Source organism: Sorex fumeus, unplaced genomic scaffold, assembly GCF_029834395.1.
Source record: "Sorex fumeus unplaced genomic scaffold, SorFum_2.1 ptg000072l, whole genome shotgun sequence".
Lineage (NCBI taxonomy): Eukaryota > Metazoa > Chordata > Mammalia > Eulipotyphla > Soricidae > Sorex > Sorex fumeus.
This window is the reverse complement of record NW_026606129.1, coordinates 17,501,101-17,519,364: the sequence shown is the minus strand read 5'-3', so window position 1 is coordinate 17,519,364 and position 18,264 is coordinate 17,501,101. Positions and strand designations below refer to the sequence as shown.

At 51.8% G+C, this 18,264-nt stretch overlaps 1 protein-coding gene across 2 annotated transcripts in view; it reads left to right on the top strand.

Annotated features, from left to right (window-relative positions):
• Positions 1–13,601, top strand: part of COLQ (collagen like tail subunit of asymmetric acetylcholinesterase) — a 59,675-nt gene extending 46,074 nt beyond the window's left edge. For both annotated transcript variants that reach the window (XM_056129855.1, XM_056129853.1), the window contains 7 exons: positions 3,361–3,442; positions 4,167–4,181; positions 8,592–8,731; positions 10,859–10,978; positions 11,317–11,437; positions 12,238–12,340; positions 13,468–13,601. In XM_056129855.1, coding sequence (XP_055985830.1) covers positions 3,361–3,442; positions 4,167–4,181; positions 8,592–8,731; positions 10,859–10,978; positions 11,317–11,437; positions 12,238–12,340; positions 13,468–13,537 — 651 coding nt within the window. In that variant the 3' untranslated portion in view covers positions 13,538–13,601. The remainder of the gene's footprint in view (positions 1–3,360; positions 3,443–4,166; positions 4,182–8,591; positions 8,732–10,858; positions 10,979–11,316; positions 11,438–12,237; positions 12,341–13,467) is intronic.
• Positions 13,602–18,264: the final 4,663 nt, after the last annotated feature.

The following is an 18,264-nucleotide window of genomic DNA, read 5'->3' as shown; positions in this document are numbered from 1 at the left end:
TTTCTATAAGACATTGTAAACTAGTTGAGTGTGCTCCCACCTCCGCACCACCCCCATCACAGTGCATTTCTTATCAGCAAATACTTCAGTACTTCAGCTTTGAGCCTTGGGTAATGGGTTGGGTTGAGGCATATGTATCAATACATGAGGTGCATATATGGCATTGTATTTGTGCCATGCCTACAACCTAATGATTCAACACTGTCTTTATTGTGGAATGTTCATAATAAATCTAGTTATTACACAAACATTCTTTTCTTGTGGTGAGAATTAAATTTTTTTAATTTTTTTTAATTTTGGGGGCCACACCTGGCAATGCTTATTCCTGGATCTGTGCTCAGGTATTACATCTTGTGAGGCTCAGGGAGCCATAGAGGGTGCCTAAGATTGAACCTGAGTCAGTCATATACAAGGCAAGAACCCTACTTGCTGTACTATCTCTCCAGTCTCATGATGAGAACTTTGAAGATCCAGTATCTTAGAAAACTTTATACCTCTGCTACAACATTAACTACAATCACAATGCTAGACATTCTAAACCTAGGACTTAATCTATTTTATAACGGATTGCACCTCTTGATTCCCTTTCATTCATTTTGTTGTTCCTCCCATGCCACCCTATTATACCTCGTGGTCCTTTCTTTTCATCGTGAATTGATATCCTAGTGGACAGTCTTATACACCTAGCATTTGTGGAAGTGGGTTGTGCTAGGAGTTTCTGGGAGTTATTTTAAGTCAATCCCAGTCCTGTAATTAGAAAGAAATTCAGAAGGGACTTCAGGAGATTAGAATTTCAGAGTCAGCCTGATTTTAGGGCCATCTCATTTACTTTCTCCCATTTAGTCACAGAACTGTGAGGGTCAGGGAAGTGGTGTGCCTGGCCCAGGAACTCTGAAGAGTCAACTTTCACATCAGGGTTATATCCTAGAGCTGCATTCTTCAACCTCTATATATCTGCAGGCCCGCACCTGCCCTGCACACCAGCCCATGGACCTGCAGTTATAACCACTATAGTAGACCAGTTGTTTTGAAACTTCCTATGCCACTGGTTCACCAACCAGTGGTTGAGGAATGCAGGTTTAAAGAGTAGAGGACTACTTCCCTGATCTTTTCCTCAGTCTCCTCACACTTTAAGACTTACCTTGAGAAAGGCCCAGGAAAGTGTCGTCATTAATTGACTTTATTATAAGGCCTTTGGCTAAGGAGGTACAACAGCTTCCTTGAGAGAGATGGCATAATTTGGATGGCAATGAAAGAACAGAGAAGGTCTTTCCTGGAAAGTGTTGCTCAAAGGTCCCCCATTCACAGAAGTTGGTCTGAGCAGATGACCCATAATCAGAATGTTCCATGACTAAGAGTGTCACAATCAAGGAGTGACTCTAGCTCCTTCAAACGGTGGCACTTCCTGTGCTCACAGCCAGCTCTCAAGGCTGCTAGGAAAACAAGCTTTAACTGTGGCTATATTAAGATGGTGTGACTTCCTTTGCCATTCTGGGAACTACTTGCTTACCACACGAAATGCCTCAGTTTGGGCAAGAAGCGACTCCCTCCCTCGGGAAAGGAACTGGAGACAAATGCTGATCTCATGGGGGCCGATATTAAGAGTTGAAGAGAGTCTTCAACTAGAGAGGCTAGAGAGACATTGCCAAGAAAGTCCCAAGGTCCATATTCATGAGACTGCAGGTCACATGTCCTTGTCACACTGGAAAGAAGGTCCCAGCATGCCTGCCTCCCAGACTTGGAGAAGATTGCATTTCATCAGGTGGGCAAATCTGAGGCACAAGTGTAGAAAGGGTCCAGACCTAAGAGGTTGGGCATCCATGAGTGATCCGGACAGCCTCAGGGCAAGGAGACACAATTAGTTGGGAATGAACTTCTCAATGTACCACCCTATTACCCTGTTAATGTAAGTAACATTAATTAACCTTGTTACTAAGTCATTCCAAAGGACAACTCTGAGGGAGAAATATTGACTCTTAAGTTTCCCAGAGCATCAGCAAAGGTGACACTGAGTTTAAGAAATTATCAGGGCGGGGGACATAGCACAAAGTAAGGCATTTGACTTCCATGCGGCGGACCCTGGTTCAAAGAACAGCATTGGGCCCTTGAATACTACCAGGAGTAATCTCTGAGCACAGATCCAGGAGTAAGCCCTGAGCCATGAGTGTGCCCCCCATCTCCAGAAAAAAAATAAAAAGAGAAATTGGGACGTCTCTAGTCATGTGAAAAAGATGAAACCAAGCCAGTCCCAATGATAATTGACTTGACTCACAATAGTTCTTGACTCTGTGCAAACAATATTTTCACCTTCAGAAGTGAAAGATATAAAATCTTTATGAGCCTCCCAGAAATTCTCTGCAGGTGTGCATTTATTGCCCTTTTCCACAGACAGAAATCTGTGGCAGAGAGTGATGACAGGAAGTAGCCAGTCTTTCCAGCCAAGGAGAAAAGCCCAGATCTGTGGACTTTCTCTCCAGCCAAGGAGAAAAGCCCAGATCTTTGGACTTAACCAGACTACTTCCCCTTTATGTTTTTAACTTTTGCTTCCTCCATACATTGGGTCTGGGGGGGAAGGGAGGTGAAGAAGATAAGAGGACCTAAGTTCACAGAGAGCTTATGTCTCAGGGGTGGTACTGAAGAAATGACCATTTGGGCAACTGTAGGGTATGATCTGAGATAAATGCCATAAAGGAAGACCAATGACCAAGAGAACCGACTCAGTATCACAGGTCAGAGAAGTCTTCGTGACATGAGCTAGAGTTAAAGGATGGAAGGGAGTCACATAGGCAATGGGGAAAGCAGAGAGCCTTGGAAGGAGGTAGAAGGCATGGTGCTCTTGAAAACATAAAGCACTCCAGGGCTGAAGGGACAGGACCAGGGAAAGTGCAGCCATAGAGAGCTGTGTAGGCTCAGGTAGGGAGCAGTGAGCCACAGGAAGCCCTTGAGTGTAAATGGAGAGGGTGAAACAGAATTTCTTGTGTTATGAAAGAGAAACAATCCTGACACAGAGACAGAAGGCCTGAGTTCTGGGCCCAACTCTGCTGTCTCCATGCTAAGTGCATTAAGTCTTGGCTCCTCCCTGGGCCTTGAAAAAAAAAAAAGATCTGCCCAGGGAGGAGAGTGTGTTAGGTAAGTTTTTTCCAGCTCTTATATACTGTGTTTCTAGAATGAAGTAACAAGTAGTACCTGTATGCTTGGAATCTTCACTGTCTCAGATCTCCTGCCCTGAGCTGGTGGTTCAGACCTTGGGCTCTGTGTTCTTGCTCCAAAGTGCAAAATCATCCCTGACTGAGAGATAAATGGGGGAGGAAGTTTGCCATGTGACACTGTCCTAACAGGCTCTGCCTTTCTCCCTGTTAGGGGCAGAAGGGAGATATTGGAATCATGGGCCCTCCAGGCAAGCCTGGGCCTTCTGGTCAACCTGGCCGACCAGGACCTCCAGGCTCCCCAGGCTCTCCATCGTCAGGTAAGACCTTCCCTGTCTCGTTTCCACTATGGCACTGCACTCCCAGTCGGTCTCTCCAGAGATTGCGAGGTTCCAGCACAGATCTGTCTTATGTTCTGAATTAGAAATTGCCAGAAGCACTCAGATATAGTTATCATTCCTACCCCCACCCCCAATTTTCCTCATTCAACTTCAACAAGAAAGAGATAAACACTGTTCTGGTTTCCTTTAAACCAATAGAGCCAAACCAATAGAGGAGAGAAAAAATTTGAATTGGTTGATGTCCTTTATACTTAATGTGAAAAATAAGCAGTACCCTGGCCAGCACGAGAAATGTTTCACCGGTGGACATGGGAAATGTTCATGGCTCCAAGCGATTCTCTTGGAAGTAGTAAAGTAGCACATGAAGTGTGCTGAGGGCATCCTTATTGATCTGCAAAGACCAATTATTGATCAAAGACTGAAAGAATACTGGACAGAAATCAAAGCCCATTTCCCAGGATACGGGGTTTCCTCTTCCTCCTCACCCCTGTCGGCCTCTCCCCTCTCAGACTCCTCTTGTCAGGTCATAGGAGCACTGCCCTTCTGAGAGAGCAGGCACCGCGTCCTTAAACTGGGGAAAGGAGAGAAGGCCCACCTTAAGCCGGTGTGTCAGTAAGCCATGGCGCTCTTTCTATCCTGTGAAATGAACCATGTCCTTAAACAAAGGAGAGGAGAGAAGGCCCACCCTCAGCCGGTGTGTCAGTAAGCCACAGCGCTCTTTCTATCCTGTGAAATGAACCAGCTAGGAAGTGAGGTCTGGATTCTGTGTCTATGCTGACGGGGTGACGTGCATGGGCCCTCACAATCAGTCCTTGCCCTCCTGAATTCTGGTAAGCCAAACATTTGCCTCCAGTCCCATGACCATGACCCCCCGTCCCCGAGACTGACAGCATGACCGGAAACCTGGGTTTGCCTTTGGGAGGGACACTCTCAGCTCTTGGGGTACTTATGGATTCCCCAAGTCGAGGAGTACCTACAGGGCATGGTGGTGTATAGGGATGACCTGGACAGTCTCTCTGTGTCTCTATTGTAGGACCGGCCTCATCCAACCTGCACCCCACTTCCCTCTTGGGGTCTGTGATAGTGAGTCCCAGGACCCAGCCCCAACTCCCTAGGTGCTCAATCTTGTCACGAGGATGCACCACTTCCCTTTAGCACATCCAGCACAGACTTGTCTCCCTGTCATCCCCCAGCCCTCTTGAATCTTTTGACTCCTCTCCCTTTCCCTCCACACTCCATTCTCCGTGGAAACCAGTTTCACTGCCACCTAGCATCCCCCACCATCACCCAGGTGACAGTCAAGCTGCAACATATTCCTAGAGCCTGGGTGGATCCACCTGAAAGGGTATCGCCATCCCTCCACACACCCCCCTGATACTTCCAAGCACTCTGGGTACTTGGAGGATGGTTTACTTTCCTGATGCCCCGGGAATTTCTGTGGTAGCCCCTTCCCTCCAGTCCCATCTTTTTTCTAGGCAAGCCTGTGGGAGACTCATCTGCATCCTTGATCCCTGTGGGTGGATTGGAAGTGAGGGGGCTGGTGCCTGAAGGTGGATTAGGGGTTCTTCTCCCTGCAGGTTGATGGGGGGCTGGCCCCTGTGGATAGGCACAGACATGGCTACACCAACTCTGGCTGTCCCTCTCTTGCCTTTTTTGAAAAAGTGTTTGGGTCTCACTCAGTGATGCTCAGGGGTTGCTCCTAGCTCTGCACTCAGGAATCACTCCTGGTGATGCTCAGGGAACCGTGTGGAGTGCTGAGCATTGGACCCAGGTTGGCTGTGTGCAACGCCAGCACTGTCCCTCTGTACTATTGCTCTGGGCCCCGACTCTGGCTTTCCCACATGGGGAACCACCCAGAGTCAGTGTCTCACTGACATTTCCTCCCCATGCTTTCATTGGAGACACTTCCCAGGGTGAGGATCTGGAGAACGTGGGGGTGTGAAACCCCCTTGCTTTGGGGGAGTTGGAAGAACAAAGAGGGGAGTTTAAGAGAGACGTTCCCAGTGCCTGCTGGGAAGTCTTTAAGACTGGCAAGTCTTTAAGACCTGGAAGAGACCCAAATTCATTCCTGAGTCTGGCAGAGGTCCAGCGGAAGTCCCAAACCCACTCAAGAGAGCCCACTGACCACCCCCAAAACCTGCCCCCTGCCCCGAGCATTCAAGAACCAGCCTCGGGTTCTCCAGGCTGTCTCCTTGCACATGGGGAGTACCTTGAACCTCAGGGATCCTGGAAATCCTCCTAGGGAGCTCAGAAGCCCCTTTAGGGCACACCAGGAGCTGGGGAGTGAGTCGAGACTGTCCCAGGAGTTTCTCTACTTTCTCCCCACCTCTCCAGCAGGAGGTTCCCTGGGGTCAAGTCCTCTGGCTAGGGGGTGCTGGGGTTGCTGTGCCCTTCAGGGATGGCTGGCAGGAAGCAGCCAGGGTAATGGATGCCCTCCGACAGCTGGGAGGAAGCAGCAGGGAAACTGCAGAGGTAGCAGGAAACAGGCTCCTGGTCACTTCCTGTTTCCCGTGGCCCATGGAGGGTGGTGTCAGGGACAGGAGGGTACAGGGGCAGGTGGGGAGACAGAGAGGACGGGGCAGGGGGGTGGAATACTCGAGTTCCAGGCAAAAGGAGCCTGCAGGTCAGGGGGGAAGTGAAGGCAAGTGCCCCAAGGGGGTAGTCAGCAGTAAGCCTGAGACAAGACTGTGTCCTTCCTTCGTGGGCATGATGGGATTGGCTGGCACCTGGGAACACCAGCTTCCCCCACCATGTGTTAAGATGATGGTTTTGAATGGCGGGTAAAAATTTCTCAGCCTCAGTCCTAGATCATCATGCATGGGGACAAACTCTTTTCTTTTCTTTCTTTCTTTTTTTTTTTTTTTGCTTTTTGGGTTACACTCAGTGATGCCCAGGGGTTACTCCTGGCTCTGCACTCAGGAATTACTCCTGGCGGTGCTCAGGGGACCGTATGGGATGCTGGGAATCGAACCCGGGTCGTCCGCGTGCAAGGCAAACGCCTTACCCGCTGTGTTATCGCTCTAGTCCCAGGGGGGCAAACTCTTAGACCCCCTGGAGACCAGAGCTCTGATGGAGACGCTGCAGCCACAGGCCCTGTTAGGAGGTGGCTCTAGAGCCTGTTTCACAGCCCCTCGTCACTGGGGCTTCTCGGCCCGGCACTGGCTCCCAAGAATATTCCTGGGCCAGTGGCACCTCTGTCCAGGCTTTTCAGAATAAAGGGCGAGAACACCAGGCTGCAGCTCCTCCACAGAATCGTGCTCATCTCTGCTCAAATGAATAGGCACTCTAAGGTGTGGCAGGTATGAGGCAAACCTCCTTCCCTGTATGCTGGCTATGTTCCTATCCGCACATCTCTGCCACCCAGCCAGGAGGGCTCAGGGATTGAGGGGTTTCCTCCCACTGGGGGATCCCCCTCCAGCTCCTGCTGCTACCAGAGGGGCCCTTTTATCTTCCTGGGCTTCTTTCTGGCATCTGTGTACTGCACAGCCAGCCACGGTGGGTGCAGATGGGTGTGCTATTTTCGGGTGTGCTGTGGGGCTTGCAGATGTGGCCCGGGTCTATTTTTGTTTGTTTTTTGGGTTACACCTGGCTATGCTCAGGGGTTACTCCTGGCTTTGCACTCAGGAATAACTCCTGGAGGTGCTCAGGGGACCATATGGGATGCTGGGTATCGAACCTGGGTTGGTTGCATGCAAGGCAAATGCTCTACCCGCTGTGTTATCACTCCAGCCCCAATGACTCAGGTCTTGAGAACTTTGAAAAGTGCTGCTACCGGGGTTCTCTCCTCAGCAGCCTCATTTGGGCCTATGACCAGGCCTGAGGACCTATCAGGGTCCAGGAGATCACCACTGCCCACCTAGCAGATTGCCCCATCGCATCTTGTCAGGACATGTTTCTCCATGGTTTCAGTAGGCTGAGCACTTCTTAAAGTTTCTATTTTTTCCCTCAGTGAAACCAAAGAAACTCACCCAGAGACATTCCTTGGCCCACATCTGGTGTGTGGAAAGGAACAAATAAGGGCCCGGAAGTGGCTCTGTGGTGAGGCACATGTGTGAAGTCCTGGGTTCGAGACTCAGCACCACAAATCAAAACCACACTCATTTAAGAATAACAAAGGAAATTATTTTTATTTATTTATTTATTTTGCTTTTTGGGTCACACCCAGCGATGCCCAGGGCTTACTCCTGGCTCTGCACTCAGGAATTACTACTGGCAGTGCTCAGGGGACCATATAGGATGCTGGGAATAGAATCCAGGTCAGCTGCATGCAAGGCAAACACCCTACCCACTGTGCTATCACTCCAGCCCCAGTTTTTTTTTTTTACAGTTATCAGCAAGCCATGTGTTCACCAGCAAGAACCCCCCTGAGAAAAATGATTTTTCTTAAGTTTGAAGCTGACTCTGCAGCGAATTGCTTTGGTCTTTCTCTTCTGTTGATTTCTCTGCTCAGACCTGTGACTCATGGCTGCAATATTGCAACAGCAATACCAGACATTGCATCTGTCTTTGGGCAGGAATAAGGAGGAAACTTGCTGCATTTCTTATCAGTTGTGTTTCTTCCTTATCAGGAAAGATTTTTCCCAGATTCCCACCCTTCTGCCATGGCATACCTCAGGTTGGCCAACACAGTAGCCCATGGGCAATAGAGAGTCTGACTCTAGTGCGGAGAGAGAGGCGGGAGGGAGTTGGAGGGTTAGGAAAGATGCTGCTACGTCCAGGCGAGATCAAGAGCTCACAGAGAGGGAACTAGAGCGATAGTACAGGGGGGAGGGCACCTGCCTTGCATGTGGTGACCTGGGTTCAATGCCTTGCATTCCATATGGTTCCCTGACCGCTACCAGGAATGGTCCCTGAGGGCAGTCCTGAGCACCTCTGGGTGTGGCCCAAAAGCCAAGCCCTACCACCCATCAAAAAAAAAAAAACACAAGAAAATATCGCCTCCTCCACATTTCAGGTCAGAAGCGGCTATCTGAAGCCCTCCCCCAATTTGCGCCCTGAATACTGTGGGTTTCTGCTGTCTTTCTGTCGATAGTGGCTGGCATCTCTGTGAGCGGGTGGGTTCTCTTCCTTGGCTCTGTTCACAGAGCAGTCTGTTGCTTCCTAGGACATCTTATAATGGGACCCAAAGGGGAAAGAGGACTTCCCGGGCCTCCAGGAAGATGTCTGTGTGGGAACCCCTGGAATGTGAACAACCCCTCCCATGGGGAGTCAGCGTCTGGGCCCAGCTCCCCTCAAGTCCCCGTGGTAAGACTTTTCTGGGCAAAATCTGGGGTGCCTGTCCCACAAGACCAAGTCCCACACAACCTCCATGCTGTGTAAAAATCTGTTGGTAGAGTTGGTAGAGTTCCCTCGCCCCCATGATACTGGGGACAACTTCATAACAGGAAATTGGAAAATGGGAAAGGATAAAAAGCCAATTGCTTATTTTGGAATATTCCTTTTGTGTGTGTGTGGAGGGGGGAGGAGTGGCAGCTCAGGGACTATTCCCCAAACTGTGCTCAGTGTCCTTCTCAAACAGTTCAGGAGAGCATGCAGTGCTGGGATCAAACCTGGGCCAGTGCAGTCCTGAGAGCAGCTCTCCAGCCCCACTTGGTCTTAATTTTTTGGGGGGTCATTCCCACAAATATTCAGGGTTTACTCCCAGCTCTGCACTCAGGAAATACTCCTGCTGGTACTTGGGGAACTATATGAGATGCTGGGGATTGAACTTGGGTCAGCTGCATGCAAGGCAAGCACCCTATCCGCTGTGCTATTGCTCTGGCCACAACTTGGTCTTTTTTTTTTTTAAAAAAAAAAAGAATGACTTTTTTATGGGGGGAATTCCAGATATCTGAGCTGTGCCACTACTCTGCAGCTGGAACCCACCATGTTACTACTTTGTTAATCTCTCTCTCTCTCTCTCTCTCTCTCTGTTTTGGGGCTACACCCAGTGGTGCTCAAGGCTTACTCCTGGCTCTGTGCTCAGGGACCTCTCCTAGGGCTAGGGGGGACCATATGCGATGCCAGGGATCCAACCTGGGGCAGTCACAGGCAAGTGTCCTACCAGCTGTATTATCTTTCTGGCCCTGTCAATCTTAACCTTTTTTTATTATAAAGAACATAAATGTATACAAAGGGAAAACGATGTAATAAACCTGTGTGTGACTGCATCCTGATTCAATAATTGTCACTTTGACTCATGTTTTCATTTCCTCTTACTCCTGATTCACTGCTGCCCACCCTCCATGGATTATTTGAAGTGAACCCCAGCTTTGAATTAATTAATGATAACATCATTTGAGTGGACATAGAACCATTTATCCATCATATGGCTGAGTTGTGTTTTATTTATCACAGTGCCATATTGTTGGATATTTATAAGGTGTCCCCATGCTTTTCATTAATGTAAATGCACTGTAATGGACATTTTCTGATAGAAAACATTGTTAAGGGACCAGAGAGTTAGTACAGCAGGTAGGGAGCTTGCCTTCCATGTGGCTAACCTGGGTTCCATCCCCAAAATCCCATATGGTTCCCCTGAGTCCTGATTCAGGTTCTGCACTCAGGCATGATTTCTGAGTGGAGAACCAGGAGTAACCCCTAAGCACCGCTGATGTGGCCCCCAAACAACTAAATTGTTAAGAATTATTTCCAGAAGATGGAGAAAAATACAGGGGTTCAGGGGCTTGCCTTGTGCAGAGCTTACCCAATTTAATTTCTGTTACCATTACTGCTATGGTCCCCTGCATACCTCCAGGAGTGATTCTTGAGCACAGAGCCAGAAATAAGCCCTGAACACAGCCAGGTGTGGCACAAAAATGAGAAATAAGATAATATGGGGATGACAGAAACACAGAGAGGGACACACACATATGCACACACACACACACACACACACAAAGAGAGAGAGAGAGAGAGAGAGAGAGAGAGAGAGAGAGAGAGAGAGAGAGAGAGAGAGAGAGAGAGAGAGAGAAAATCATTTCCAGGCCACATGGTTCCCTGAGCATCACCAGAAGCAGTCCCCAACCCCCCAGCACAGAGCTGGAAGCAGTTTCCAAACACTACCGAGTGTGGCCCCCCAAAGCTCAGATACATATATCAAAAACATGAGAATCATCTCCAAATGTTGATTGATTTGAGTAAATGGCTCTATCTTTTCATTTAAGTCTTTGGGCTATTAGAATATCCAAACCATGAATATATTTTTTCAGTTTAAACTCGTATTGAGTAGATGTGGGAGTCAAGACACCCCTGCACCCCCCTAGGAGGAACACTAGAGTATAACAAAAGCAGCTTCCTTGTTCCCAGCGCACCTGCCCGAGGTCCCAGCTTCTCCCCAACATTCCTCGTAAAAGTGCTTTCTAGAATCCTCACCCCCATGTTCCCCGGCAGATTTTCGTGGTGAACAACCAGGAGGAGCTGGAGCGGCTGAACACCCAGAATGCGATCGCCTTCCGCAGGGACCAGAGATCTCTGTACTTCAAAGACAGCCTTGGCTGGTTCCCTATTCAGGTACCCCCCCTTCCCATGCCCACCCCACCAGGGCCCAGGGCGCCTCATTCCCGGGTGGATGGGCACCGCACTGCCTGCAGCATCTCCAGGGAAGGGCTGAACCTGGTCCCCTGGTCCTCTCACACACACAAGCTTCTCTCTGAATCCCGGGGAGCTGCAGCCACCGTGCGGCCACAATCTTCCTGCTTGAGCTCCGGGTGACAGGAGAGGAATGGGTACCTGTCCCACCCCAGGGCCATCCCAAGGTTACCTCCTGCCCCCTACACATCAATGACCTCTCTGCCCCGTGGCAACCTGCCATGCTAGCCCTGGTAACCGCTGTGTGTCTCTGCGGCCAGCTGACGCCGCTCTACCCCGGGAACTACGGTGTTGCCCGCCACAGCACCTGTGGGGACGGAGTCCTACAGCCTGGGGAGGAATGTGATGACGGGAACAACGACGCGGGGGACGACTGCATCAGTGAGTGGGGCCCGGGGCTGGGGCTACCCCAGGGTTGGGGGGAGGGCGGAACAGGGCAAGATGCCAGCATTGGTGTTTGGGACGGTGTAAGGGACAGCAGTGGGGTTCCTTGGCTCCTGGAGGGAACAACCATGTCCATCCAAGGCACATGTCCACGGCGGGGGGCACGGGGGGAGTCTGGAGAAGAGGCTGTCTCTGAGAAGCTTCCAGCTGGGTGTTGGTTGCCTCATCCTGGGTAAACCCCACATGCCTGACATTCTTTTCAGAAGGGGAAGGGGACACAGGACCGAGCAGCTTGGGGAGGTATGGCACAGAGTCAGGTCCCTGCCCTCAGGTAGGGGCATGGAAAGGAGGCTGAGAGGGAGACGGGGGCTGAGGGGCCCCACAGCAGAGGGCTACTCGCCATAGGACTGGGCCCCTCCAGACAAAGGGGCTTTGTCTGGAGCCCCTGTGAAACTGTCACACAGGTCACATGGCAAAAAGTAGCTTTTCAGTGGGGAGCTGGGAGGTACCGTGAGAGAGGAGACACCTCCCTACTAGAGATCTTCTGAAGCCCCCCTGTGGAGAGACAAGCCACCATGGCCTATGCGCCTCCTCAGGGACCCTCTCACCCCCAGACCCCCAAGTGTGTGAGATGAGAACATGAGACCCCAGAGGACAATGGACCATTTTCAAGGAGGGCTTTGGGGGGCCGGGGGGCTCAGAGGCACTCCTGAAACTCCATGGAGCTCTGGTCTAGACAGGCCCAGATGAACCCCTCCCACCCCCCTCAATTCCTAACTCTCCTCATGTTCCCTCAGGCTGTCACCGGGCCTACTGTGGAGACGGTCACCGGCACAGGGGTGTGGAGGACTGTGACGGCTCTGACTTTGGCTACCTGACGTGTGAGACGTACCTGCCCGGGTAGGAGCCACCTCACGCGCTAACGCCCTGGGAATGAGGCTCCCCTCAGGGGCACCCTCTGGCTTCCCTGGAGACTCAATCGTGACCCTGTGCCCCACACACAGACATTGCAGTCGTGGCCTCCACAAGGACATCTCCCAAGCCCTCTGAGGGTCCCAGGAGGGGTCCAGGCCCAGAACGTGGCCTTTTTTCTGGGTTTAAGATGGCGCCACATTCCCCCAAAACCTCAGAGCTAGAGTTGTATCTGACTCTCAGGGAAATGAAGGCGCTGTTTCTCAGCCTGCCATTTACACCCTGCTCCTCCCTTGGCCCCCCAGAGGAGGGGAGTCCCACCACCAGTCTTTGCTCCTTTGTTCCCTTTCTTCTGGAACAGGACCTACACCCCCTTTCCGCTCTCCTTCCTGAGAGAGGGTCTTCTCAAAGCTGCCTCCCCTAAATGCAGATCAGATCAGGTGGGGTAACTGCAGACAGGAGGCTCTTCAGTTATAAGAGGAAGGAGAGTGAGCGAGCCCACAGACCTGAGTGGAACCCATCAGCCGTGGAGGGCAGGACCGAGTAGCAGCCAGGGCTCACGCACACAGTGGTGCCAGCCAGTCACAGAGGCCTCTGCCGGTGCTGGGGAATGTGGGTGTCAAATAGAACACCCACTCGCGATTAGCACAGAGGTGTGGACACCATCCCTGGGGCAGTCCCCAACTACATATGGTGATTCACACTTATTGGAATTAGATTTTTAAAAAAATCTGGTCCTGCTAGCCACACTTATGCAATAGCCCTTGCTGGGCAGTGGTCAGCTTATGGGACTGCAGAGAACTAGATGCTTTGGCATAGCCAGGAAGCCTTGCAGGACAAAGCAGGGCAAGCATCTCTGGTAGGTGCAAGAGCAAGAACCACCATCCCCCTTCTACCTCAGATCAGGTGTGTGGGGGGGTGTCGGGGCAGGGCAGGCCAGACTGGACACAACTTGCACCTCACCCCAGAAAACAGCTTTCACTGGACCTGAACCCCAACAAGGTGGCTGCAGGGGCTGCCCTGGGGGGTGTTGAACCCAGAGTCACTGGCGGTCATAGTGGGTGGAAGGGTGGTCACAGGGATGGTCCTCAGACTTACCCACTTCTTCTCCTCAGGTCCTACGGAGACCTGCAGTGCACCCCTTACTGTGCCATCGACTCCACGCCCTGCCGCTATTTCACGTGAGGGCCACGAGGCGCAGGTGGGCGCCACATCCCCGCATGGGCAGCAGTTTCCCCGTCTGGTCCAGCTGGCCCCAGGTCGCCCGGGCTGTAGCACCATTACGTGACCACACACACAAAGGGACAGGCTTTGCTGCTCAGATGCGCTTTCAGCTCAGCCCGATGGGAGGCCGTGGGTAGGAACCGCCGCACCTCCAGATGTTGGACAGCCTCCCACAGTGGACCCATCCATCGTTGCTCTGTCCTGGCCCTGGCTGTCCCCTGCACTCTTTTCCTGCTGAGGGGACCACCCTTGGCTGCAGGGTCAGACACAGAGACTTGCAGGGCTGGGTGGCCGGGCTTCCAGTGCCCACCTCCCAGCTGTGGGCACCTGCCCTGCCTTAGCCTGTCAACTCTGGAAGCTGTCCTCGGGGTGTGGGGTGGGGAGGACTCCCCACTCTAGCTCCAAGGAGGGGCCCCTCAAACTGTCAGTGTGCACCAAAGCGGCTCCAGCAGGAAGACACACAATTGTGAAGAAGAACTGAAAAGGCGACCTCCCGGGCCTGCTCTGGCTGGAAGAGACCCGGCAGGCCCGCTGCCGCCTCCTGCCTGCGTCCACTGTCTCCACAAGGGTGGCCTTGACACCACCTCTGGCAGGGTCCTACCAGGAAGCTCTCTGCTCTGGGGCCTCATGTCCAGTTCCAGTTCTGGAGCTTTGCTGGCGGTGCTGCTGGTGTGTGGAGAAGAATCCCGTCTGGGGTTCCTGGCGACGCCCCTGAGGGGAATGTCCTGCCAGCCACCTCCGGTCATGGCCATCTCCCTACCGCAGAGCCTGGTCCTCACATCTGTGCACCTGAACTCCACGCATCCCCAGGACCCTTTGTCCTGCGTATCTGAGCTTTGGTTTGCAGAGACATGGCCCCATTCCATCCCCGTCCCAGTCAATGAGATTTGCCTATCATCTGTCCCCAGATCTCGGGGCCTTTGTGCAGAGCTCTTCAGTGGGCCCCAGTCCTGGGTATCCTCTGAGCTGGCAGGCCCTGATCTGGAGTGGGTTCAGTGGGCCCAGGGGTCTTAGGCTCAATTGCGTGTCCCAGGGTGAGGGGGCTCCCCTGAGAAGCCCCCCCCCCCCGACATCCATCCCGGAACCTGCAGATGGCACATCTGGAAATAAAGGCCCTTCCTCTCCCCAACTCACCGCCTCTCTCGTCCCTGGTGGTTCGGGGGCCCTGTGTCTGATACGGCTGGGTGGAATGAGGCATCTGCAGCCAAGGCCATTTCCTGGATCCCACAGAGGTTCTAGAATGTGGAGACAATCTGGCTCCCTCAGGGACAGAGAGGAGAAGAACTGAGGCCCAGGGGTGGGAAGGAGGCGGCTTTGCTCAATCAAGGTCAAGAAAACCGTACTCACTCAGCCCCACCTGGTCTCCTGGTCCATAGGGACTGGTTGGGGTAGGTAGGGGACCCGTCTTGGACTGAGCCAGGAGGGCACCCTGCCTTGAATCCCTCGTTCTGGGGACACCAACCTAGTCCTTTCCGGGCTGTGATTCTCCCGTGAGGCATGGGATCTGGGAGGGTCAGGGGACACTCCTCTACGCTCCTACTCCAGAGACACAGGAAATGACTGTTCCCACTTCAACCCAGTGGGCCTGAGCTTGTTTCTTCCCCCTAAGTGTGACACCCACACCTGTGAACAGAAAGGGGACAAGGGCTCTCAGCGAGAGGGGATCTGGGTCTGAAGTCTCCTAGCGGGCCAGTCTGGGGCCTCATTTTCTTGTGCCGCATCAAATCTAGTCTCTCTGTCTTAAAAAAAAAAAAAAAGCGTGTTGGGGCTGGAGAGATAGCACAGAGGGTAGGGCGTTTGCCTTGCACGCAGTCGACCCAGGTTTGATTCCCAGCATCCCATATGGTCCCCTGAGCACCGCCAGGAGTGATTCCTGAGTGCAGAGCCAGGAGTAACCCCTGTGCATCGCTGGGTGTGACCCAAAAAGAAAAAAAAAAAGCGTGTCAGGGAGCAGAGGACACGGTTTCACTCTAAGGTCTTCAAATATTTGCATAGGGGCCCCCCTCGCTGCCTGTCCCTCGACCCACAGTATTAGGAAAAAGACTCCCAGGGTCTCCAGAGGTGGCTGGTCACAAGAGGTCGTGCCAGTCCAGATGCTTTTGTTGGCAGGAGGCAGAAAATTCAACCCAAATAGGACTGAAGTATAGGGTGAGGCCTATGGGTTCGAGGAACGTAGTTTCCCGTGGAAAGGTGGCCTCCAGTCCGCTTCCCCGCTTAAGAATATCCTTTGTGCCATCTACATCTCTCCCATTAACTTGCCCCTCCACTGCTGTAGCTCCAGGCTGGCAACTGCAGCCTGGAGTTGAATGAATGTCCAAAGGGAGTGAGAACTGGCCCAGTTGCTTGTAACTTGCCCTGAAGCCCCAGAAATTTTTCCTGGAACCTCGCTGGCTGTTTGGGGTTACAATTCCCACTGCCAAGAGTATGCCATCTTTGGACTGGATCAGAACTGGGTGCCTGCTATAAGATCACCCTTGGACCAGGGATATTCCAGAAGCTCCTTGGCAGCAGGGGGCAAGGGTGACAGCTGGGCTGAGTACTGGGGAGGAACAGGGGTCACGGGGAATGGTGCTGGGAATACACACATCCACCATAGCTTCTTCTTCTTCTTTTGCTTTTTGGGTCACACCCGGATATGCACAAGGGTGACTCCTGGCTCATACACTCAGGAATGACTCCTGGCAGTGCTCAGGGGACCATATGGGATGCTGGGAATTGAACCTGGGTCGGCCACGTGCAAGGCCAATGCCCTACCCTCTGTGCTATTGCTCCAGCCCCCATCACCACAGTTTCTTTCTGCTTTTGCTTCTCCAGGAAGAGGGGTTGAGTTCTGGGGGGATGTGTGGGAAGGATGCCTACCCCAGAAGGTGTTTGGTCAGTCAGTCAGCTTGGAGATGAGCATTTCCATAGGGCAACTCAGGGAGTGGAAGACTTGTAGTTTCTGGATTCCCACTCCTGGGTCTGGAGGCTGGCTCCATCCCTAGACCGCTGTGAAATCATCTTACAAAATTTGCTGTACTTTCCTACTTCCTCCTCTTAAAAGTGGGTCAGGGTGAATGTTAGTGATAATTAAAGCTTCTGACACTAAGGGACGATTGGATTTGATGTATCCTGGTGATCACTGAGTCAGACCACGCCTCTTTAGGATTGGAGGTATTTTTCCTTCCCTCTCTGAGGCTGTGGATGAGTCAACAGCGGAGGTAGCTGGTTACTTAGCAACAAGTAACCGGAAGGGTGTTTTAGGTTGCAAAGGGAAGTGAATGAATATAGGAACCAAGAAGGCAAGTGCCAGGTCTGGAGGAGTTTGGATTGGGTTTGGTGCCCTCTGCAGGAACCATTAATAAAAATCTCTCTTGGGGGAAGGTGAAAAAAAAAATCTTGTCTTCATTCTCAGAGGACTTGTATTATTTGGCCAGGAAAATCTGGGAGTGAACTTAGGGGTCACAGGGCCCAATGTTTTCAATTCAATCACGATCACGATCATCCTGTTGTTCGTTGATTGCCTCGAGCAGGCCCCAGTAACGTCTCCTTCGTCCTAGCCCTGAGATTTTTAAAAAGTGCCATATTCAAGGCTCTTTCAGGGTTAGGAGAATGAGACCCATCATTGTTACTGGTGTGCTGGCATATTGGGTACGCCACAGGGAGTTTGCCAGACTCTGCTGTGTGAGCAGGTTACATTCAGTAGCCTGTCAGGTTGTCCAAAGTAAGAATGAGATAATAATAAGTCCCGCAGCCACGAATGCGGCCGCGTGCTTCTGGGAACTGGGTTTTAGAATCTCTGGGTCTTGGCCGTTGAAGGGATTACACGGCGCCAGGGGGGCAGTTGGTGGACGTGACCCTTGCCTACTGGAAGATGGAGGATCTGGGTGGAGGATGCTCAGCCCCAATCGAGCAGGCTTGGAGATCTCAGCCCCAGGACCCACATGCCTTTGTTCCTCTGCCGGTACCTTCATGCGTGTGGAGAGCGGTCTCAGCATGGTTGTTGCTGGTTCTGGAGGTCTTCCGTATGTTCTCAATTATGGTGGAAATATGGATAAGGCAGAGAGTACATTGTAGAAACTGTCCTAAATCTTCTCCTCCCTCCATCCACACCTCTTCTAAGGCAACTGCAACTCCTCTTACCAGTTGGGAAAAGTCTATTTCCACACTCTTCAACTCTCAGCTCGGCCCTGTGACTTGTTGGCCCGATAATGAAGCAACATTGTGAGGAAGCTGCCTTCTTGCTCTCTCATTTGATTCCCTTCTCTGCCTTTTCTTACAATATACCCAGGCTGGGTTACCTGGGCCTAAGGCCCCTGGAGCAAACCTATTCGTGCCAGTCAAGATTTCTTCTGCCAAGCCTGACTTGGTGCTTTAGACTTGAGAGTGGAGGGTCTTGACTGGGCCTCTAAATGTAGCTGGCAGTTTTGAGACACGTGTAGAGGTTCAGTCAAGAGCCCCTACTCTTAAGTCTAAAGCACCAATTCAGGCTTGACAGAAGAAATGTTGATTTTTAAGCCAGCGTCTTGTGGTAGCTGGTTAAAACTGCCACTTGTAGTGGTAACAACAAAACTAGGCTAAAACTCAGGGGATCCATGTGTAGCACTCCTCCCCAAGAATCTCGGCTGGGCCTAACTCCTCCTCCTGCCTAAGGAAATGGGGCGAGGCATGGTTAGTAAGGAGCAAAGAATTCCTACCTGATTTCTCTT